Source organism: Sarcophilus harrisii, chromosome 1, assembly GCF_902635505.1.
Source record: "Sarcophilus harrisii chromosome 1, mSarHar1.11, whole genome shotgun sequence".
NCBI classification, from domain to species: domain Eukaryota; kingdom Metazoa; phylum Chordata; class Mammalia; order Dasyuromorphia; family Dasyuridae; genus Sarcophilus; species Sarcophilus harrisii.
In genome coordinates, this window is record NC_045426.1 from 709,642,447 (window position 1) to 709,667,070 (window position 24,624).

At 44.6% G+C, this 24,624-nt stretch overlaps 1 protein-coding gene across 1 annotated transcript in view; it reads right to left on the minus strand.

The window, feature by feature from the left end:
- The window catches only part of LOC100920800 (protein HIRA), a 69,304-nt gene that overhangs the window by 35,484 nt on the left and 9,196 nt on the right, over positions 1-24,624 (minus strand). The window contains exon 2 of the mRNA XM_031948974.1: positions 1,703-1,765. Coding sequence (XP_031804834.1) covers positions 1,703-1,765 — 63 coding nt within the window. The remainder of the gene's footprint in view (positions 1-1,702; positions 1,766-24,624) is intronic.

Here is a 24,624-nt window from a genome sequence, read left to right on the forward strand (position 1 = left end):
CAAAGTACAGTCTTTGTGACAGGCTTCGAACAGCTCTCCACCTCCAAGTCTGATGGAGCATCTGCTACACTAACTCCGCGGCAAGAGACGAGCTAGAGAGCGCCAAACAGGTTGGTCTAGGGGAGAACGGCGAGGGAGGGGCGCTAGCTGGAGCCCCAGCAGGGCTGGGCAGAAGCCAGCACCCCAACAAGCCCTTGGGAAATGCCTGGTGGGGGCCAGTACCGCGCTGGGTGTGGAGAGCACCACAGACAAACTTCCACCTTCCCAGGGCTTCAAGGGGTCACGTTCTTCCTAAGCTCACGCTGCCTGCCTGGCCGAACCCTGAACTCCCTCCGGCTTGGATAGTCTAAAGGCCTGGTGGTTTGTCTGGTGTTTTGCCAAGTTCCAGATGAGTTCTGCAGGGTCATGTCAGTTAATGAGCGGCTCCCGCCTCCGCTCTGCTCAATTCCAGGCTAGCCAAGCCTTAACCCTGACTGGGAGCTCAGAAAGAAAATGGCCATAGGAAGGCTGACTTGTGGTGCTCCTGACCAAGAGCCAGCTGGAAGCGGCCTGTCTGAAACCAGAGCCCGGGTCAGCGCCTCCCTCTGCCCCTTGCTCCCTGCGAGTGCCCCTCTTCGAGCCCAAGTGTCCTGCGAACAGGGCAGGAACAGGTGAGTAGGAATGCCTGTGAGCAGCGGGCACACGTACACAGCCCTCGTGGCCTGAAGTGCGCCATCAAATGTCTCTAGGCCGGCAGAGCTCAGGGAGGAGACCTATTAAAGTCTCTCCTCAGAAAACACTGGCAGAAGAATGTTCTAGAGGGGAACAGGGTCTTTGCTTCTGCTTGTTGAGGGCCCACCCTAGGAAACCCCTAGAGGGTGGGACATTCCGGCTGCTCAAGAGCAGGAGGGCCGAGGTCCGGTCTCCAGACTAAGGGGCAGAGAGCCGCCAACTGCTCCCTAACAGCTCCCCGGTTGCTTCATCTCCCTGATGCTGAGCAGTAATCAGGAGGGGCCAAAGGTTACCCGGCCAGGATTACACAGGCTGGACCCCGTGCTGGGCTGCCTAAAAGTGCACAATGTTTCCTGCTCGCTGAGGAGACTAGAACCAAGATGCCGCCGGGGGAGGCCAAGTTGACTGGGTTGGTTGGAACACCGGACCAGAACTCCCGCAGGGGTGGGGCACTCCTCAGAGGAACGCCAGCCACATGCCGCCCCCCAAGCGCTCTCCCTGGCACCCTGCGCTCTCCCTGGCACCCTGCGCACTCATGGGGGCTCAGGCCCTCCAAGTTGTGTGTTACTCTATTAAAGGAGGGGCCTGGACAAGAGGCTCACAGATGTTCACAGGATCAGAAACTGAGACCCAGAATAGTCCTTGGGGGAGATTACATCCTCCATTCTACTAAGGACCAGGAGAGCCCAAGTAGGGAGGGGCCCTAGGACAGGAAAGAAGGGCCCAGAGGAGTCAGAAGGCTGGACCAAGGACACCCAGAGGCAGAGCCAGAACTAAGCAAGAATCCTACTTTAGTTCTCTCCACTACAACATACGATCATTCTCCGCTGTCACTAAATAGGAACAAACACAAAGCCATTTTCATACTAGTCTGGGCGACAGAATCAGAAAGGTGTATCCGTGACCAGGGCACTGTTCCTGGCCTGGGCTTCTCCAGTCCCCACCAGTCTACACGAGCCCTCTCCTCTCCTCCCATTAACTCTGGACCTACCTTGCCCTCCAGTTGCAAACTTGGTCCCATCAGGATGAATATCAACAGAAAAAATTGGTTTGCCTAGAGAAAAAAGAAAAGGGAAAACATCTCAATGGCTTATATTTCTCAGAAGACAACAGGGTCTGTGGCTATTTCCATAGCACAGGCTACCTTTGTTATTACTGTGAGCCTGGTAACAGCTAACTTTTATGGAGGGATTTTAAGGTGGGGGAACATTTCCTCCACAACGACCTCTTAAATGGCTCCCATTTAACAGATGGGAAAACCCATGCTCAGAGGCAAAGTGTCTTTCCCAAGCATGGGAACCAGGATTTCAATGGAGGCCTTTGGATTCCAAGAGCAAGCTCTTTGTACCCCACTAAACAAACTTTTTTCCAAACGCTTTTCTCCATGTCTAGCTTTGAGAACGTCCGGCTGTACCATCAACAGAGCCGCATGAGCAATACTTATGCTCCAAGTCTAAGCACAGAAGCAGGATTACACCGGGGGGGTGTAAGCCTGGGCTCAGTGAACTTGATTCTTAATATTCGGAATTGGTTCCTTTTCTAGTGTATTTTATTTTTTGCATTTAAAAATATGATTCTGAAGAGGATTCCTGAGCTTTATCACAGAGGAGAGGTCCAGGCCAATGGGCAAAAACGGTTCAGAAATCCCTGCTGTATCTGGAGTCAAGGTCTTAAATGGCACAATCCTATTTTATGTAGGAGAACAGGTACTGGGCCAACTTACTATCATTTAATTTTTCCTTGGTAAACATCACACCTGTAATTCAATTGCTGACTATCTGCAGCCATTTGTGGAATGGCAGATTACGTGAACAAAATAAACATGTCTCTGAAGGCATATACTGTAAGAATTCAAGGACAAAAGGGAAAGAGGCCAGTGAGAATGATGGCAAAGGACCAAGGAAGGAAGCCCCACGTGGCACGCTGCAGCCGCCATCACAAAAATCTAAAGGAAAAATGAGCCCCCCCAAAAAGCAGAAAGAGCTGGATAAGGCCCAAGGAGGCAGAGATTGGAAGCCGTCTGATATGGGCATGGCAAGGGACCAATTCTCAAGATATCTGAAAGAGAGGAAGCCCCCAAATGCCCACAATAAGGCAAGGATGTTGTTTCTACGGAAAAAGCCAACGGACAACCCAGAGTTCTCCTTTTCCAACTCCAGAAAATCTTCATGAGAAAAATGCTGGCAAAGATTGAGGACATCGCTGATAAAGGGGGAGAAAGAAACCCAAAGGCTCTTTGCAGACAATATTCTCCAACAAAGTGAGTTCTGTAATACTGAATAATCTCAGGCTCAGTTCCAATGTCTACTCGATAGCTGATGACACGAACGTGTCATCAGCTAAGTAAAAGGTAAATAAATATGTTCCCTGGTACCTGTTTGGTGACTAGAAATCAAATGAGTTATTTTCAAAAGCCCTAAGGCATACAGGTAGTACTATATAAATGCTTATTTCCTTCTCCCCTACTGGGGAAAAAAATAATTTTGATTCAATAGAACAAAAGCTACTTGAAGTAGACAAGAGAGTAACTTTTACTGACCAAGACCTGAAAGGAAGAAGTTGTGGCCATGAATGTATGTGCAGAACAAGGGGAGGGCTGGCTAGGCAGCGGGTCTGGGGAAGAACAAAAGGGCTTTGCTGGTTTCCCCACATTCACAACCGCTCAAGAGCAAAAGGCGTCCCTGACAGGTCACACACCCCAGATCTGGATGCATGAGACCCAGCACAAATGGGCTCTCCACTGCTCCCCAGTGCCCTACGTACTAACAGACACTTAAAAAATAAGGCACAATGACCATGACAATATCATCAAAAAGAACAATAAAAACCAAACTCAGTGCCTTCGATGACCAATTGGGGGCCCAGAAAACAGATTAGGATGAGCAGAGAGGACAGAGTTCTAGGGCTGAGAATATCTGGAAATGACTATGCTGTCTTTAAAAAAGCCAGCAATAAAAAATAAGGTTGCGAGACAACGAACTGAATGGAGGGAGTCACAAAATAATGTGATTCCCCAGTACCCCACTGGAAGGGACCTAGGACTTCCAGAGCTGCTCTCAGCGCTGTGTGCAAGGGGCCATCCCCCCTCTGCTGGAAGACCTCCTGGGGCTGTGGATGTCCCCCTTGCAGCTTCTTCCACTTTAGGGAGCTACTGGTGGTCTGCACCCCACCTTAGCCCCAGTTCCAGTTTCCTCATCCCTAGAGTAGCTATCCACAAGCCCCCTTGATCCTCACACAAGGCCTGATTCCTTAGCCTCCTTTATCTTCCTCTTCTTCCCCGCTCTCTGGAAATCTACCACACAGACATCCTTCCTAAACGTGGGGCCCAGGCCTCACAACCTGCAGTCCCACCCAGACTGACAGAAGGAGGTCCATCACTTCTAGATGGTAGCCTTCCATTAATGGTGCTTAACTCTGCGCCGTCTTTTCTGGCTGCACACCACAAGAACTCCCAACGACAATAAAGACAAGGGGGCTGATCCCGTCAGCACGGTGCTTCACACATACTCTCTCACTTGAGCCTCACACCAACCATAGCAGACAGATACTACGGGGGTTCCCATCATTTTCCAAGTGAGGAAACTGAATCACAGAAATGATGGGTGACGGGGCCCAAGTCACAGCCCTTGTTTTCCTGATCCAAAATCCAGCATCGGGACCACCACTGCACACTGCCCCTCACAGCACCCCAAAAGATCACCTTCTCACATGCTTCTTTCTGCACCTGGACAGGGTTTTCTTAACTTAAGGGTTTGGTAATGTCCAAGGTCCATAAGTCAACTCTTCCATAATCTAACACCCAGCAACCCCACCCAAACCCAGCTCTCTCTGGGTCCAGGTTTCTTTAACTCCTGATGCTTTAGGGTCACTTTTCTTTTAAAATGTTTTCCTCCCCTCTCCCCCTGCCCTCCTTCAAATTATGAAGCACTTATTTTTTCCCCTCTCACCTTGATACCTCTATTGTAAAAGAAACAATACAAAAGCTTATAACATCCAAGTATGGTCAAACAAAAAAATTCCCATGTTAGCCACATTCTCGAATGGGCATCTCATTCCAATCGTGATTAGTCCTATCGCCCTCAGTCGGGGGGAGGGAGAGGAGCAGCATTTCTCATCTAGCCTCGGCAACCCAGATTGATCATGGCACTAATTGGAGTAAAGTATTCCAGAATCAGTTATTTTTACAATATGGTTCTGGTTCTGCTCACTTCACTTTGCATCAGTTCATACAGGTCTTTCCCAGGCTTCTCTGAAACCAATTCTCTATTTCCTTTTTTTTTTCTTTTTTTTGCTGATACAATTGGGGTTAAGTGACTTGCCCAGGGTCACATGGCTAGGAAGTGTTAAGTGTCTGAGTCACATTTGAACACAGGTCCTCCTGACTCCAGGACTGGTGTTCTATCTGTGCCACCTAGCTGTGCCTCCATTTCTTATAGCAAAAAACAGTATTCCATTAGATGTACAGGTGATCATTTATTCAGCCGTCCCCCAGCAGATGAATACTTCCTTAGTTCTGAGTCCCTGGCAACTGCAAAGAGAGCTGCTATAAATGCGTTTTATCCATACACGACTTTCATTCTTTGGGGAGCAGACATGGTGAGTGCTAGGGAGTTGGCAGGATTTAGCGATTCTCTAGAAATCGTTCCAATTCATGCTCCAGAACGGAAGGACCAATTCACAGCTCCACTAGCAGGGCATCAATGTGTCTTTCTTTCTCTCAAGTCCCCCTGGAATTTGCTACTGTCTTTGTCTGCCTGGAGGGTGTGAGGCGGAACCTCAAGCTGCTCTAATTAGAATTTCTCTCCTTATTAGCAAATCGTGGCACCTTTTCCCCCCTCACATAGCTAGAGAAAGCTTGAGCTGCTTCTCCCAGGGGAAACTGCCTGTTCATATCCTCTAACCATTTATCAATTAGGGAACGGTCCATTTTTATAAAGTTACTCTAGTTCCGTAAATCTCTTGGAAATAAGACCCCTTTTCAGAAAAAAAAAAAAAATTGATGCAAAAATCTGTGTTTTTCAAGGCAACAATTTCTCCAGGGTCATTTTTACGCCAGGAATATGTGAATACAGGTTGACTCATTCTGCCAGTGTTTGTGGAGGAAACGGTCCATGAGTGTTTGCTGTGACAGTGCATGTGATAAGACTCATGTTCCAGGTAGGAAGGAGTGGCTTCAGAGGCGCCAAGAGCCTAACATGACTTGGGCGCACACCTGACTTGTGCTGCAGTTATTTAAGGCAATCACCATAACAAGGTTTCCAAATAACAGTGCAGCCAGAGAAAGGAGCGGTAATTCTTATAGACTTTCTCTTGCCTATTCAGATGAGTCTACATTGTTCTGTTTCTAAGAGGTCACAGGGAAACAGGAGACTGTCCAGGGAATTAAATACAAAGGAGGAAAGTGGTGCGAAATGAGGGAGGTATAGGGAGAAAGGTTCCAAAGGCTGGGAGTATTTAAAGACAAAGTTTCTCAGGGCTAAGGCACACCAGGATATTGAAAGACCTCTCATGGTAGCAAAAAATCCCGATTCCCTCTTTACTCCTGCTTGACCTGGGAGACATGAGATGGCATCATGTCTCCAGCTCCCTTTTCCCTCGATTTAAACATGCCCCTCCCACTTCTGATCATTCTCCTGCCTCCCATCCCCATCTAGCAACACAGCAGGGTGAGTTGTGGCCTTTGGCTTGAGCCCCTTCCCTGGGAAGGGATGCAGCACCAATTACTCGGCTCTGGCTGAGAGCCTGGAGGCCTTGAGAAGCTCAGCAGCAGGAGCATTGAGGGACACTGTAAAGCTCATAACTGAGGGACCAAGAAATCAGAAGTGATAGCAGAGGATGGCTTTGGCGGTCGGAAATGTTAAGCCCTTTTCTCTCCCCCTACAAATGAGTGAGATGCAGCTCGAAACACGTGAGCGTGGTCGGAGAAACAGACCCATGACAGCTACTCCTGGGGAGATTTAAGAAGCACTCCTCCAAGGAAAGAGGCCTGGATCCTGACAGGGCCTGGAAGGTCCAAGTCTACAAAACAGCTCTATTACAGCCCACCCCAGGAACTCTTCCTCAGGGTCCCCCCGCCTGAACAGCTAGTGCTCTCTCAAGGGCAGTTATGATGATAGATAATGGGGACCCAAGCCCCTTATGAATCTTCACATGGAGCACTGACTCCCATTGGCTGTCTCTAACACGCCCGGGCTGGGATGGCCCCGGGAGACTGCTCGCAGCCAGTCACACTCTTTAACGTCCCAGGGATGGCAGTTTTGCACCAGCTTCGGCTAGTCTCTCACTTGCTTCAGGCTGTAGCTCACTCCTTGGAGATGGAAAGCAGAAGGGGTAACATCAATCTTGGGCTGAGGCACTTTAGACTTCTTGGTCCCTCTGATGAGACCGGGATGAATTGCTCTCGAAGATTTCTTTTGGAAGGAACAAAGTGAAGCAGAAAATGAATTCTTCATTCACTCATTGGCCAATGCCTATGGAGAAACCTCCACATAGTACAGGGTACCTACAGAGAGAAGGCCCCTCAGAGGCCATGAAGTCACACTCTCCTCATTTTACAGATGAGGAAACTGAGGCCCAGAGGTCAAATGCCTGGCCCAAGGTCCCACAGGTGCAATATCTGAACACAAGTCTTTTGCTTCCAGAGCTCTTCCCACTGACTCACACTGGTTCAAAAACAACTTTGAGAATGGACACATGGTTGTCTGGGACTTTTAGTGAGAAAGTCCAACATCATAGCTCACATTTCTGTAGCTTCTGATAAAGAAAGAGTTTCAGAGAGGGTGGGGATTTGTCTGGAGCCACAGGGCAGGGCTCTAATCAAGGACTTGCAGGGCTCTAATAAGGACTTTATGAAACTAAAAAAGGGCACCTGGGAAGAAGTGGATACCAACTAAATAGAAGAGTCAAGAATGGGCAAGTGTAATAATAAGAGAAAGTCAAAGAATTGGGGCACTGGAGAAAATCTGTTCAATGGGTAGGATCCCAGTAGGCTTCATGGAGAAGGCCTAGGAAACAGGGATTGAAGGAAAAGTAGAAACTGGATGGGGGCCAGGGGAAGAGGAGAAGGGGCGAGCAGGGAGCAATGGTTAGTGTCTCATCCTTGGCCATCGGGCGAGAGAATTTTAGCCCATGAATTTTAGGCCCATGGGATAAAGTGATGGTGAACTTCTTAACGCCATTCAAGCATGGCAACTCTAAGCCAAACCAGAGCCTCTCATGTTCTGGGTTATAAATAGACCTTTCTTCTTCCTCAGTTTTAGGAGAGAGGAGGGAAAGAGAGAGAAGGAAGGGGGGAGGAGAGAGAGGAGAAGAAAGGGGCAGAGTTAGTATTATAAGAGGGCTGTTGAAGAGGAGGGGTTCTGGTCTCCCATATTTACTCAGGGTCCTGGTTGTGCTCTCGTCTTTATAATTTTACTTGGAAAACAGTCACCTCTAAGCTGAGCTTCAGGACATGTTTTATTAGGACATAGAGAGGAGCTTGGTCCAAGGGCCTTCTCTGCCAACAGTAGGATGGCTGCCCAGCCTGGTCCCAGGTGTGATTTCCTCTACCAAGCCATTTCCTGTCTATGTAGCAAGGATGAAGACTCACGGTGGTCCTCAAACACATCTTCCTTACATTCTGGTATTTTCTCTGGGCACTGGGCAGCCCCGGGCATCTGGGACTCCCAGGCTGCCTTCTAACTCTTTGAGCCTGTTCTCTGCCCGCTGGCTTCTTCCCCAAAACGCCCTCATTTCCTCTGAATGAATCCAAGGAAGGCTGGCTCATCAGATCCTTGGCCCGAGGCCTGGCACAATAACTTAACAAATGGCTGCTGCTTGGACATATTAGGCATTTAATGTTTGCTGCATCCAGCAAACATCTGGCAAGCATCTCCTACGTGGCTCCACTGTCAGCACAAGAGACCCCAAAGGTCTAGACAAGACTAATCTGGGGGACGGCTTGAATTCCAGGTCATGACCTCATGGCCTGACAGAAGCTCCACTTTGCATGTTCCGGTCCAATCCTGGAGCTGTGCTGGCTAATCTCCGACCTTTCCCACAAGGTCCTGCCTTCACCAGGAGCTACGATCCTCTGTGGCTCCCTCCCTTCTCACCCAAACTCCTGGAGCAGGCCATCTGCAGTCAGCACCTCCGTGCTTTACGTTTGCTCCTGCCCACTGTACTTGGGCCGCCATCTGGTTGCCCCTGACCTAACCTTCATCCTCCTTTTAGTGCCATTTAACACCACGTAACACTGCTGGTCCCACTCTCCCCCTGGCTTTCTCTGGGTTTTCTCCTTGGCTTCTCCTGGGCTGGCCTGTCACGAGTGCTCTCCCTCAGGCCCAGTTCCCTTTCCTCTAGAAATTCTCCCACTTGGTGACTTCATTGGCTCCCATAGGCCTGGAAAGGTGACCCCCGAATCCCCATGTCCAGATGCAGTCTCTTGCACTCTGGGCCCACACTACTAACTACATTAATCATTTCAAACCGGATGCATTCTGAGGCATCTCAAACTCAACATGGCCCAAACAGAAATCATTTTTCTTCCCCACAAGGTCTCTTTTCTTCCCAACTCCTCCCTTTCTATCTACAGCGCTACCATCTTTCAAAAAAGGTGGTGCTGTCCTCACTTCCTAATTCTCCCCGCCTTGCACACCCAATCAGCTGCCAAGTCATGTAACATCTATCCCCGTCACCCCCTTCTCTCCACTGACACAGCCAGGTCAAGCTCCCCTGAATAGGAAGAGCAGCAGTCACCATGTCATCAGTGCTCTCTGGACACAGGTATCACCACATCCCAACGCGCTTCTCTCCAGCCAAACGGGGCTATGATTCCAAGTAAAGGGATCACATGGGCCGTTGGGAAGCCTGGCTTCTGCTCTCTGTTCTACCCCCTGTAAGGCGTACCCCCTTCACTTCCCTCCCACTGCACACATGGGAGGAGATGTAGTCCTGATCTCAGTGCCACAAGGTCTGTCTGGATCCAGTTCAGGCACAAACCTCAGGAAAGCTCCTTCCTGCCTGGGGCCTCAGTTTCCTTTTCTCTACAGTGGGATAACTGAACTTGGCCCCTGTGTTCTAGATCCTAGGACCATGACAAGATAGCTTCAAATGATCTTCAAAAGCTCTTTGCAATCCTGACATTCGGTGACTTTTCACTTTCTTTCCCTCTCTAGTCAAGGTCCTCCCTTCAGGCCAGCAGGGATAGAGGCTAGGATGTGAAAGCCTCAGAGGAGGCTTCTGGGAGAACCAGGAAAAGGAGTCAGAGGAGGCAAACCTTTATTCAGTTAGAAGAGGTTTTGTGATGCCCAATCCCGGGGGAGAGAGTCAAGTTAACAACTGCTCTTTTTTCTTTGTGAATGGGCTCCAATCAGCTCTCCACTCACCTGAAAGGAAGAAGAGCAACTGCAACTGGGGGGAAAGCCTCCACCCTACCCCAGGTGACCTCATTAGCACAGTAAGAAGTGGACAAACAGCCTCCAAGAGGAATGCAAATGGCCCCTCTCCCTTAACATGCCCTCTCTGAGAAGCTTGTGGCTACCTTGGACAGATAAAGGCGGACAGGGATGTCTTTCTGATGGCTAAAGTCGGGGAGAGGCTCCGGCCTGGCCAAAGAGCAACACCAGCTGACCTTCAGAGGACACCTGAACATCTGCAAAGCTCCCTGCTAACAGGCCCCAGGAAACTCCCTTTAGCCATTAAACTGAGGATCCTTCCTTAGTCCTCATCTCTCCCGACTCTCTGCTGCCATTACTCTTTCTTCCCTCTTCTTTCCCTTGGGTTGGCATCCCGCCGCTCTCTTTCGGTTCTCCTCCTGCCTCAGCGTCCTTAGCTGTTCTTAGAGCACAGAATGACCCAAAAGCTCTGGGCCACCATCTTTCCTTCTTTACCCTCACACTTGGTGAGTTCAGCTCCATCTCTGAGCATCCGGCCCCAGTCTCTGTCTCTGTCTCTCTCTCTCCCCAGGCCACCAACAGCTTTCTGGACACCCCAAACTGGTTATACCATGAACATCTACCCCCAAGGCATAAAAGCTGCTTAATGAGTGCTACCTGAATGACATCCAGAGTTTGTCTACACGTTTACAGTTTATTACATATTTAATAAATTCTTTAACTGAAGAAGAGAATGAGGAGATATGACTTAGTTGGGGGCAATTTAGCTAGACAGTTAACCTCCCTAGGATTCTGAGGGGAACAAGGACAGTCTGATATCCCCCGTAAGTGACACCTCCATCTTGGTGGGGAGAGATCTGGAGTCTCTCCTTGCTCTCTTCTCCCCAACAGTTTCATCCCCAAAGCAAGTCATGGTGACAGTAAAGTATGACAATGGGTCGGGTTCCAAATACTGCAAGCCCTGCAATGTACCATGTACTTCTGAGTTCTTCATGGCCACGGGAGGCCTTTACCACACTGGGCTCACTTTCACCTTTCAGATGAGGAAACGAAAGCTCCAAGCCATGGACAGACTCGGCCATCACCTAGCACCAGGCCTCTTCTTACAGGGTATCCCCTGCCATGCTGCATACAGCTGGAAGCAAAGGGGACACCCAGAATGACAGAATCAAGGTCCAAAAAGATTTAATAGGGCATGACACTGGGCTGATCCAAGCCAATGTCATTATTTCAAATATACCAGATGTTTCCAACCTCAAAGAATCCTGACGGGCTTCAGAGCAAATCTTCCCAAGGCTTTGGAGCCAACAGCACCCTCCTGGGGACAAGCTCTCCAGCCTGAGCCAGGCCGACTTGTCCTCGAAGGGCTCTGATCCTGTTGGGGTATATGCTCTGTGGGCACGGTCCTTCCCTGAGAGCAGGCAGGATTTCAGCACTGGAGATGGCATTTACTATGGATGAAGAGCTTAACTAATCGGAACAAAATTTATGAAGTATCTCTGCTGCAGAGCCTGTGCTGGGCAAGGGAGATTCGAAACAAAACAGTCCTTGCCCTCAAGGACCTTCCACAGGTCATTTGAGAGAAAGAGTTACAGGAGTTAAAAAAAAATTTTTTTCAAAACAAAACATCAGGACAAAGCCAAGTGATGGGGACATAGGAGAGAGATGCAGGCCTGGACTCTGGTAGTCCTAAATTCGAACCTGACTTCATATTTAGTTGTGGACTCCAGGCAAGTCACTTAACCTCTCATGTTCAGTTTCCTGATGCCAATTGGGAATAATGTCTTCTGGGGACCATCGTAAAGATCCAATGAGATAATGTGAAATGTGCTTTAACACAGAGCTATATAAATGGCAGCAATGATTATTGCTGTTGTTATTTTGTGTCCTAGGCCTCTTTTTCAGTCTATGGAACTCTGCTCAGAATCATGTTTTTAAGTAAATAAAATATGCAGTGTTTTTAAAGGGAACCAATTCTGCTGATTTCTCATAAAGTCATTAGCTTCCATTTGCTCAATCTAATTTTTAAGGCATTATTTTCCTTAGTGAGCTTTGGTTTCTCCTTTTCCATTTGGCCAATTTTGCTTTTTAAGGCATTCTTTTCGTCAATGACTTTTGTACTTCCTTTTGAATCATTCTCAGTTCTTTTCCCAAAACTTCCCCTACCTTTCATATTTTTCAAAATCCCTTTTGAGGTCTTCCATCATCTAAGACAAATTCTTATTTTTCTTGGAGACTTTGGATATAGGAGCTTTTGACTTTGTTTTCTTCTCGGTATGTGTTTTGATTTTCCTTGTCACCACAGTAACTTTCTATGGTCAGAATCTTTTTTCCTATTATTTGCTCATTTTCCCAGCCTTTTATTGGGCTTTTAACTTTTTTTTTTTTAAGTAGGCTTCTGTTTCCAGGGGTTTTTTGCTGATGTTTTCAGAGATAATTCTGGGGCCCTCTGTTGATCTGCTGGTTTCCCAAGGCCTTAAGAAAAAAATCATTTCCTGCCGACTTCCAAGTTGTTTTTGGTGTCTATGGGCTCAGACATCTGGAATCCTCCAGTGCTGCCACTGATTCAAAGGCCCTAAGGCCTGCACCTGGTTTGCTGAGCACGGGGCTGTGCTGGCACAGCCTGTGCCCAACTGTGCTGTACTCCCACTCTGTTATGACAAATCTTTCCTGTTGACCTTCTAAGTGAAAAATTGTTTCACTCCGTTTTCTTCTGGGTTCTGACACTCTAAAGTTTGTTATTTATTTTTAAAGTTTATATATATATATATTTAAAGTTATTTGGAGAGGTGAGGGCTTCAGGTGAGTCCCTGCCTTTACTCTGCCATCTTGGCTCCACTTCCCCAATTCTGTGGAAACAATCATAATCTTTATTTCTTAAAGTTCACAGAGCCCAGGTGAAGAATCGCTGTGTGCTACATAAAATCATTCTTAATTACAAAATGAGATAAGATAAGTTCTTTGTAAACATTCAATTATTATAAAAATGCCAGCTATTACTATTATCATTGTTCCTGATTCTCCTCATCTCCCTCCTTGGGATGGACTGGTACACACTCTCTCTAACCCTAACCCTAAATGCGCTCCTTGGGCATGGGAACTGTCTCTTTCTTTGTTAGGGCGATGTCTGTCTTAAGAAATGCTTTTTGACTGAACTGTGCAAGGCCCGTTTGAATTCTAGCTAATTAGTCTCCTCAAATGCAAAGGGACCAAATGCTTGGGCTGGTATCACGAGCCCTCAGGAGAAGCTCTGGTGGAGTTGGCCTCCAATTGGAGGCCTGGCTGGATCAGAAGGATGCTGCCCCACTTGACTCTATCAATTGCAGGTGAACTGCCATCAGAGACAAGCATTTTTCCAACAACTAACAAAGCCAAATGTAAGTTCAGGAGCAATAGCTGTACTTGTTGGGCTCAGCCGCCTTCTGCTTGAATTCATCCACACTGGCCTTAGCTTGTGGCATAATTTCCATTCACAAAGACACAAGATGTTGAACACAGAAGCAGCGTGAAGGCTCATCAAATGACAACAGATTTGCCTCGAGGACCCTCAAAACTAAAAGCTAAGGCTGAGAATCAGGAAAGAAAAATCAGCAAAAATGCTAAGATCCTCTTAAGAAACAAGTGGGTTTCAAGATGACAGGCTGAAGAGCTGAAAGAGACTTCAGAGAGCAGCTCATGCAAACACCTCTCTTACAGCTGAGGAAACTGAGGACAGAGAATCTGTGAAGGGGCAAATGAATGGCACAGTAGACAGAGGACCGGCCTCAGATACTTAACACTTCCTAGCTGTGTGATCCTGACAAATCACTTAATCCCGACTGCCTCAGCAAAAGAAAATAGATTCAGAGAGAGAATGCTGTGAAGCAGCAGAATTCCTTTTCATTCCCTAGACAAGGACAACAAAGACAAAGAAATGGCAGGAAGCAAAGAAGTCCATTGGGCAAAGACTGGTCCTTGCCAAGACCTCCATTTGTCATCAGATGACTCCCATTATTAGAGTAACTACTACTACAGAGCCAGAGTCTAGGTAACAAAACCATTTCCAGGTCCGGGCCTGAGGCCCGTAATAACAAAGCCGTGTTGATCTACAGTGAATAACTCTGTAGAATTGGGAAGTGGGATCTATGAAGTGCCCCAGACCTACAAGAAAAACAATCAATCCAGAGGCAGACATAAAAATCCATTTCCTTTAGGGCACAGTATTTAGAAGTCTGATTCCCTTATTTAATTGATAATAAGGAAATTGTGCCTTGCCCAAAGATGACCCTAAATTTCATACTCTTTCCACTTTAGTGCTGACTCTGAGAATCTTGGAGTCAGCAGAACCTTCAAAGGGCCCTGCTCCAGGCAGCCCAAGCAGGGGATACAGCCTCTAATTTCTAGGACGCCTTTAAGGAGGCAGGGCTCACTCCCTGGCTACTACAGATGTCCTAGCCACTTTCAACAAGCCTCACACTAGGCTTGCCTTTCTCCTGAGCACCTATGCCTTCTCATTGGTCTTCCTACCTCAAGTGTTAGCACTTTTACAAAATTTGCACATGGCTGACATGTACAATAGGTTTGGGATGAGCTAAATGAGAGAAGGCTGGATGCTCATCCTGGCCCACTTGGAGTCTGACAACTTGGCTCTTCTATATGTTGGAAAGTTGCCTGGACCCCTGAGCCCCCGAGGTCGGTCATCCTGGATGTCTCTGTAGGTCGCCTCTGGGAAAATCCCTGGTCCCATCCAAGGCTGCAAACAGCAGCAGTTTTCCAGGAGTCTTACTGGTTTCTGGGGCTACAAGATTTCATTTGTTCTGTCCACAGTTTGTTTAAAAGTTCCCTTTAGGGCTGGGCAGGAGGATTGTTCCAAAAGAGGAGCCTTTCTCAAAAAACTCATCACATCAGGATCTCTCTGGGCAAACATTTATCCAGAATGGCTTTCTCCCAAAAAGAAAATACCTGCAGCGTTTGTGTTTCTTTTTTAAAGTTTAAACTACTTAAAATCTAAAGAATTCTTATCTACGAGGGTTCATACTGCCTTTCAAGTAAAGCAGATCCTCTAAAATTCAGTCCCCATGTATATGGCAACAGTTCAATGCAAGTATTTACATGGCATTTTGCAATTGTGGAAACTGAGGCTCTGTGAGAGTAAATAAAAATTGACATATGACAGAAATAGAACCTGAAGCCAGGTCTCCTGATTACAAGGTTGATGCTAATCTTCCAGAAGGATCTACCCAACACACTGGGGAGGTTTTTGGCTGCCTCTCCTTATCTCTTTTGAAAAACTAATCAATGGCTAAGATGACAGGAAAAGATCATGATAAATGTTGGAAGCGATGTGGGAAAACTGAATACTAATACATAATTGGTGGAGTTGTGAACTGATCCAACCCTTCTTGGACAACAATTTGGAACTATGCCCAAAGGGCTATCAAACTGTGCATATTCTTTGATCCAGCAGTGCTACTCTTGGGTCTGTCTCCCAAAGAAATCATTATTAAAAAAATGGGAAAAGGACCCCCATGTGCAAAAATGTTTGTAGCAGCTCTTTTTGTGACAGCAAGGAACTGGAAAATGAGGAGATGTCCGTCAGTTTGGGGAATGACTGAATAAGTTATGGTATATGAATGTGATGGAATATTATTATTATGTAAGAAACAATCAGCAGGATGATTTCAGAGAAGCCTGGAGAGTGTTGTATGAACTGATGCTGAGTGGTGAGTAGAACCAAGAGAACAGTATACAAAGAAGCAACAAGATTATGTGGTGATCAACTGTGATGGACGTGGCTCTTTTCAACAATGAGGTGATTCAGAATGATTCCAATAGACCTGGGATGGAGAGAGCCATCGGTACCTAGAGAGAGTGAAGAGGGGACCCCGAAACTCTGAAAATCCTTAAAGAAGAAAATCTCCTTCAACTCTGCCTCAGTGAGGGACCCTGCCCCAAAGGACAGTTTCACCTTTGTTATCTAGGTGGGGTCAGCTCAGTCCTGAAACTCATTGAATTCAATTCAAATTCCAGCTCCTAGCTGAAATCCAGCTAGGAGCCAACCTGGGACTCCACCCACGAGCCCCCTTCAGCTTGTAGCCAAAGTCCCCTATTATAAAAGACCCCAACTAAAACCCTCTCTTTGCAGAGGTTCCAAACATGCCAGCTATACCATACTTGGCATCCCAAGGAGCCTCTATCCACTGGAATATTCTTTCCAGTGCCATCCTCTCTCTACCCTCACCTATTTCCCTAACCAGACTTTAACCTTACTTCCAATCCCCATAATAAACCTCTTTTTATCAATCTGGGTTTTCAGGTTTGTAAGTTCCTTCACAGAGAACCTCTGTGCCACCAGAAGGAAGTCGCCAAAACTCCCTACCCTTGCGCCGAATCCCAAGGGGTTACAGGGGAGCCAAACCTCTCCATTTGGCTCCCTGAACCCCGAACTTGCCACTAGACCTTATCATTTAACTCCATGGCCACCAGAAACCCTAATTTCATTTGGGTTCCCTAAATCTAAACCTCATCAAGAGGATTATGGGAACAGAATGTGGATCACAACATAGTATTTTCACCTTTTTTGTTGTCTACTTGGTTTTTGTTTTCTTTCTCAATTTTTTCCTTTTTTGATCTGATTTTTCTTGTGCAGCATGATAAATATGTTAACATATATAGAAGAACTGCACATGTTTAACATACCTTGGTTTACTTGCTGTCTAAGGGAAGGAGAAAAAAAACACAGTTTTGCAGGGATGAATGTTGAAAACTATTTTTGCATGTATTGAAAAAATTAAAAACTAGTATTAAAAACTTAAAAATGAAAAAAGTCAGCATAAGTGGAAAAAAAAGACAAAAGAAAAATTAAAATTTATTAAGAACCTACTAAGTGTCAGGCACTATGCTAAGCTGTGAGGATATAAGGACAAAAACTAATTAGTCCTGGCTGTCAAAAGGCTTACGTTCTATAAGAGGAGACATGTGTCACTATATGTATACATATATGCATACATTCAAAACACATACAAAACAAAACAAGATTATTTCCTTTTGTTAGGCCCTCCAGGCATGCCAGACAGACAGCACCAAGATTCCAAAACAGGAAACAGATTCTCTCCAGTGAGAGAAAGGAGAGCTTGGCTGGACCAGAGAGAGTGGGAAAGGGAGTCAGTAATTATTATGAGGGAAAGATAGGCTTCAGTCAGATTGTGAAGAGGGACTTTACAGAATTTTATTGCTGATAAAGTTTACTGAGTCTTGTTTTTTCAGATGTAAGAAGCAACACTAGTGATGAGAATTTCTTACATGGCTAAGGTATGGACTAGTTTTTACCAAGCTTTAAAAAAAAAAAAATTTAGGGCAGCTAGGTGACACAGTAGAGTCAGGAGGATCTGAGTTCAAATTTTGCCTCAGACACTAGCTATGGAATCCTGGGTAAGTCACTTAATCCTAATGACCACCCCCAAAAAAGGAAAAAAAAAACTTCATTACCAGGGACAGCTCATTAAGTAGGAAAGGGGAATATGTAAGGGGTTTACATGAAAGAAATTGGGTCTTTGTAGTAGAGCTAATTTGGGATGACTCAAAGCACTACAAAATTTCCCAGATACAATCAAGAGCCATCTCCCCTTCCTCCTCCATTGCTAACCCAGTTCATCATCTACTGGCAGGATCTGGTTCAAGACCAATTTTTAGATGCACGGGCTATTACACAACCTGTAACCTTTTCAATTCCTTTTTTTCCCCAACATAGGCAGTGAGATGGATCTCTTTGGTCTTACTATGGATTTGCTCCTGGGGGAGGCTGCAGAATTTTCAGACATTAATTCTATTGCTACAATTGTCTCAATGAAATAACACGGTAGCAGGGCACAAAACCACAGAGTAAAAAAGCAGTAACCTTGTTACATAGCTGGAAAAGGATCTGTCCTCAAGTCTTCCTTTTTTTTTTTTTTTTTTTTTTCAAAACATAAACAGCACAATTAACTAAGAATAAAAAAATTACTGATAGGAGGTGGGGTGGGAAGGAGAACTCTTTTCAGTGACTTACACTGGCATTACGCACCATATACTTAAGTAAGCTCCCAAAGGATACTTAGATATAAAAGATCACACCATTAAAATTTTTTAGAGTAGATAAAAAATGGCCCTTCCAAGGAAGAGAAAAGAGGAATTTACATAGGATAAAATAATTTATATATTGTAAAAGTGAAGTTTTGAAGGAAAAAAGTCAACACAACTAGAATTACAAGAAAAATTTTTAAGAGGGAATTTTTTTTGTATGAACACCTGACAAAAGTTTGACATTCAAGATATAGAAGGAACTGACACAAATTAAGGATTATTCCAACTGGTAAATGGTCAAATCATATCAACAGTTATTAAAAGCACTACAAACTATTAACAACCTTATGAAAACTAGTTCAAGTCTCTAATAAGAGAAATTAAATTTGCATATGTTTACTAAACAAAGTGGCAAAGATGATAAAAACAATTTCTTCAAACGACTCCATGAAGTAGTTAGTGTAAATATTACCCTCATTTTTTGCAGCTGAGGAAATCTGAGGTTTAGAAATTACAACTTGCCACAAGTCATACAGCAACTAAATGGCAAAATCAAAATTTTAATTTAGATTTCTGGATTTCCATAAATTCTGAATTGGCATATCATTCCTTAAAAGTAAAGCACAAACGAACACAAAAGACAAAACAAATAACCCCAACTACATAAAGAGCTTTGGCATGGACAAAATCAATGCAACTAAAATCAGAAAGGAAGTAATTGAGGAAAATATATGCAGTAAATATTTCTGATAAAGGTCTCATGTCCAAGACTTAAAAAAACAATTCAAGTATATAAGAGCCTTCCCCAAACAGATATAATGGTCAGGGATATGAACAGGCAGTTTCAAAAGAAGCTATTAAAAGCATTAATGCAAGCTAAAAACAATCCAAAAACAGAATGTTCCAAATCACTAACAGTAAGAGAAGAACAAATTAAAATATCTCTAAGATTTCACCTCTTCCACCAATCAAACTGACAAAAGATGACAAGATCAAAACAATGTTTGAAGGGCTGAGAAAATAACTAATAGTTTCACTGTACAACCATTCTGGGAAATAATTTGGAATTCTGAGAATAAAGTTACTAAATTATTCATCACTTTTGATCCAGGGGTCTTCACTCCTGGTGATACAGGAGATTAAAGGCCGGGGGAGGCTAGACACATCTTGAAATATTTACAAGAGCACTTTTCATGATCTTAAAAAAGAAACAAAATGGGTACACACCCATGCCCTGAGAAGTGGCCGACCAAAATGGCGGTATATGACTCTGAGAGACTATCACTGAAATATCAATCAGAAATTCATTGAAACATGGGAAAACTCATATGGAATAAATGCGCACAATAAGAATATCAGCAATGCCTAAGAGAAGGTAAATCAACAGAACACACTCAGGAGGACATCACAGAGTAATTATAATACCAAAAGGGCTGGCAAGGAGACATGACTAAATGCATGCCAGAACTGTGGGGCTGCTGCCTAGGGTGGGTACCATGTGGGCACTGGGCCACTTGGAGTCTGCCTGATTATTTTTCATTTATACTTGCAAAGGCACAATATAAAGGAATGCTATAATTAGAAATGATTGGGGTGTAAAGATAAAAGGCACCAAATAAAACATTTCAAAATGTATGTATAAGATATCATCTTACATAAATCAGATAAGTTAAAATGATAGAAGGAAGATATGACAAATGTTGAAGGCAATGTAGAAAAACTGAGATACTCTTCCACTGTCGGTGAAACTGTGAATGAATCCAACCATTTTGGAGAACAATCTGTTATAAGAATTTTAAAGAGTTATAAAACTATGCATACCCTTATTAGATTAGTTTCCCAAGGTGCTCAGGGGAAAATGGAAAGAACCTGTATGCTCTAAAATATATATAGCAGCTTTCTTTGTGGTAGCAAAAAACTGAACAAGCTGTGGTATATGATAGAAATGGAATACTACTATGCTAGAAGAAACGACAAGGATGATTTCAGAAAGACCTTAAAAGACTAAGATGAACTATGCAAAAAGAAGCGAATAGAACCAAAAGAACACTGTATACAATAACAACAAAGCTGTTTTAAGAACAACTGTGAATGATTATTATGAACACTCAAATCAACTATTAAGGACCTATGAAAGATGTTACTCACCTCCAGAGAAAGAACTTATAAAAAAGAAGTTTGTATAGTGTGGTTTACAGACATAGGTCTGTACATCTAACAGTACAGAGTGGGGAGGGAGCAAAATAAAAACTACATAGCAGAGAACAAAAGAAAACTCAGAAGGAAGCACAGAAAAGTGGGCTAGTTTTAGAAATGTATAGTATTTGGTACATAGTTTTTTCAAAAAAAGCAAACTGTGAAATGGAGATTCATTATTTCATAGCAAATCCTTTTTTTTGTGTTATACTGCATGTATGAAAATAGTTTTTCCCCCATCTTTTTGTATTTCATTTCAAAATGAATGTATATAAATACATGCAAAACAACAAAGAAACGTCCAGTTACAATAAAGGCAGCACAATTAGTCAGACTGTGCTTAGTGACAAGCAGTGACTGCCAGTTTAAGGGAGCAGAGAGCTGGCCCAGAGGTCAGGAAGCCCTCTGCTTCAGATGCTGTCTATACACCTCCCAGAGATGAGGTCCTCAGTAAGTGGATGGAATTGGCAGAGAATGACATATTGCTCCCTGGGGCAGGCAAGGAAGGGACCTGATAGGGCCCCCACCCTCTGTGGAGGTCAATAAAAATGTTCATGGTTCATGCTATCCTTGCTGATGCCCTCTCGAGGTTAAACCCCACCACTGCACTCTGCTCCCACCTCTCCCTCCCTGTGGTTTCTCCTTTGACCCCCCCCCCCGCCCCATGGCCTTCAGTGTCTTTCTCCTAACTTTTTTAGGGTGATAAACTCCTCTCTGGATTTAGCCCACCAACCAAAGGTGTGCTCCAACCTCACTGGGTGTTCCCTTTCTCCTGTGAATTCCACAAGGAAACTTATCTTTTCCATCATTAATTGTTAGAAGCCTTTTCCTTGCTAGCCATCTGCTCTACCCACTCTATTTCATATTTCCCACTCCTGGTGTCTACTGTACCTTTTCATTTTGTCTGTAACCTCTTCTCCTAAATAAATCTACCTTTTGTCAAAAAGGAGTGTAGATTGTGAATTCTTCACCTGCCTGAACCCCAACATTTGGTTGCTGAACCCCAAACACACCAATGGACCCTGAGCACATCATCTGGTGCCTGGATTGCTCTTCTAAACTACATCATTGGGTCCATAAATCATATCACCCAAGCCCCAGGAAGCACTCTACCCCACGGCACCAGTGTCAGAAATATACCCTTTTACAGGTGGCATTTCAATGGGAAACTCTCTCTAACTTAAGAACTTGGGGACTCTAAAATACGTAGGAAGTGTGATGTGAAATGCAAAACAGCCTACAAGTCACCAGGCCTAAGGAGAACATGTTCATTCCTTTTTATCCATGGGGTCAGGAAGCTCTCTCGGGCACAAAAGTTCCAGGGACATCCATAATTCTGACCCAAATGACTGCAGTCAAGCACAAATCCTACACAAGAAAGCGCTCTCTGTTTGGCTTCATAACAGGGAACTCCAGATAGAGCTGTTCAGTGAAGAACCTGAATGGTTCAGGGAGGAGCAGTCAACAAGCAGCCACCGAGATTCAACCATCAAAAAGACAGCTCTCGACCTCAAGGAGCTCACAACCAAACGGGTGAAGACAACACACAACTTGGGGGGGAGGGGAGAGGGATAGGCACCAGAGGGTATCTATCAGAAAGCAAAAAGTTCCTGAAGAACAAACCAAACAGAGAACCACGGGAAATGAAAAGACTGTTCTCTAAAAAGGAAGTCTGTGGGAGGAGCTTTTAGCCCTGCCCTCCAATTAGAGGGGAGAGGCTTCTACTCAAGATGGGGAGGAAGGGTAAAGCATCAAAGTGGATGAGGTTTCAAGTGATGAGCTAAGGGGAAAAAGGGGAAAACTATGCAGTCCAGAGGAAGGAAAATCACTAAATGATCTGCTCTGGGTTAAATGGCTCCATTTGAATTTGAAATGAGGTGTTCTGAGCCCAAGCTTAGGATTCTTGTCATCATACCTGCTAAGATCATACAACACTTACCTAACAGAGGTTTCCCCACTTTCCTCCCCGCAAAAATCAATAAATAAATGAACCAATGCTATGAAACATCAATTGACCACACACTACTTTGGAAAATACTTGAACAATTGGTAAGCAGCCCTGAATAAAATCAGTAATAATTCATTACCTTGGCCAGCCCAAGTGTGTCCATAAAATATTAAAAGCTGTAACAATAAGGTACCAGGCATCTCAGGGAGATGAAGTGAGCCTAGACTACTATCAAGAGGGGGAGCACCCACATTTATAACATCAAAGATCCAGACACAGAAGTAAAAAGATAGAATTTGAGGGACTGTCTCCCAGGGTTGACACCTCCTACTTTGCCCTTTTATCCCCACCTCTGAGCAGTCTGTCTCCAACTTCAACCATTATCTCTCTCAACTACCACATCGGGGACCTAAAACAATAATGCTCAAATTCTTCCCCATCATGAAAACCAGAGCCCCTTTATTTTAGCCTACCCTCCCCTCAACTTACTTTGCAACTCTTCTCACTTTTGCTGCCCACCTCCTTCAAAGAATCACCTCCTCTCACTGCCCTGAGTCCCATACTCAGGAACCAGATCTATCCACGGACAGTAAAGTTAACAATGGTCCCCGTGAGGCTGCGTCCAGTAGCTCTGCTTGCTTGCTTTGCTCAGATTTGTGATTTCACTGGAATCAAAAATAGCTAGTAAAGAAACACTCCTCCACCAAAAGTAGACTGACAACTGTTCTAACCTTTGGGAATTCCCAGGACTGACTTGCCCTGGATCACAGTAAAGATGCTCAGTGCTAAGACTTGAATCCAGGTCTTTCCTCTCCCTAATCTGTCCCTTTTCAGTCCTCCTACTCAAGTCCCTAACAGTTTCTGACTCAAATTCCCACCCATCATGCTCCATGCCCCTGCTACGCCCTCAGCTTTCATGATACTGCTTCCTCATGTTTTTCATTCCCAAGCCTTCAATCTCCTCTGCTACAGCTCTTGCTTCTCGTGTGGGTGTCCTCAAAGACTCTATCCTGGGCTCTCTTCTCATTTACTTGCAGATCTCATCTGTTCATATAAGTTCAATTTTCATTTTTATCCAGATTTATATCCATCAGGAACCCTAAACCCCCAGGGTCTATCTGCCCACTGGACATCTCAAAATGAATGTCGTCACTCTTTTCAGCAACTTGTCTAGAAGGGAACTCATCTTTCCTCCTAAGTGCTCCCTTTCTATCCAAAATTCCCTATTTCTATTCAGGGCATCAATTTCCTTCCCATTCTCAAGAGACAAAACCTTAAGGTCCCTCCTCTTAACTCTTTACCTCCTGGAATTTCAAAATCCTGTAAATTCTATAACCGGCATAACCCTAGTCTGACCCTGACTCAGATTTTCATTATTTCTTGCCTAGACTATTCCAAGAAACTTCTTAATTTGTCTCCTGCTTGGCTGCCACTGAAGAAATGCTTAATAAATGCTTATTGATGTGCATAGCTTTTGCTGCTTCTGTATCCAAAGTGAAAAAGAAGAATAAAGAAAAAGATCCACATTAATAGCAGCTTTCTGTGGTAGTGTAGACTTGGAAACTGAGGAAGTGCCGAACCAGATGGAGTGTTACCATGCTATAAGAAACGATGCAGGGAACATTTATATGGTAACAACGGTGACGTGAAGACCAACAACGCTGAAAGACTAAGAAGAACCTGATCGTAATGAAACATGTCACCCTCCTCCAGGTAGGGAGCTGAGGGACTCAGAGGCCTTCCTTCCTTCTGTCATGTCTAAGGTAAGAATTGTTTTATACAACTATACACATTTGTAATGGAATTTATTTTTCTTGACTTCTCAATGTCAGGAAGAGAAAAAAGTTCTGTAACTGAAAAATTTTTTTAAATAAATTTTTAATAAGAGAAAAATAAATGCTTGATGCTTTAACTTGTTTCTGGTCTCTCACCTTCCTTGTCTATCCCAGGCTAAGTGCTAAAATAATCTTCCTAAAGTATAGCTCTGACTGCGTCGCTTCTGCTCCAAAATCTCTGGGCTCTACCAATTTACTCTGTAACAAAATGCAAGCTGGCGTAGCCTGGATGGTTTGGTTTTAAAGACTTCCACAACCTGGATTTCGCCAACCTTTCTCATCTTAATGTACCTTTTTTCCCTTCACATGCTCTAAGTTCCAATCACACTGGCTGACTTGTCCCATCCATTTAATTATTACTAATATTTTATTACTAGCAAGTTATGGGATATAAAAGCAATGAAACATTATTGTTCTATAAAAAGTGATTGACAGGCTGGTTCTAGTAAAGCTTAGAAAGATTTATATGAACTAATGCTGAATGAAGCAAGTAGAACCAGGAAAACATAGTACACAGTAA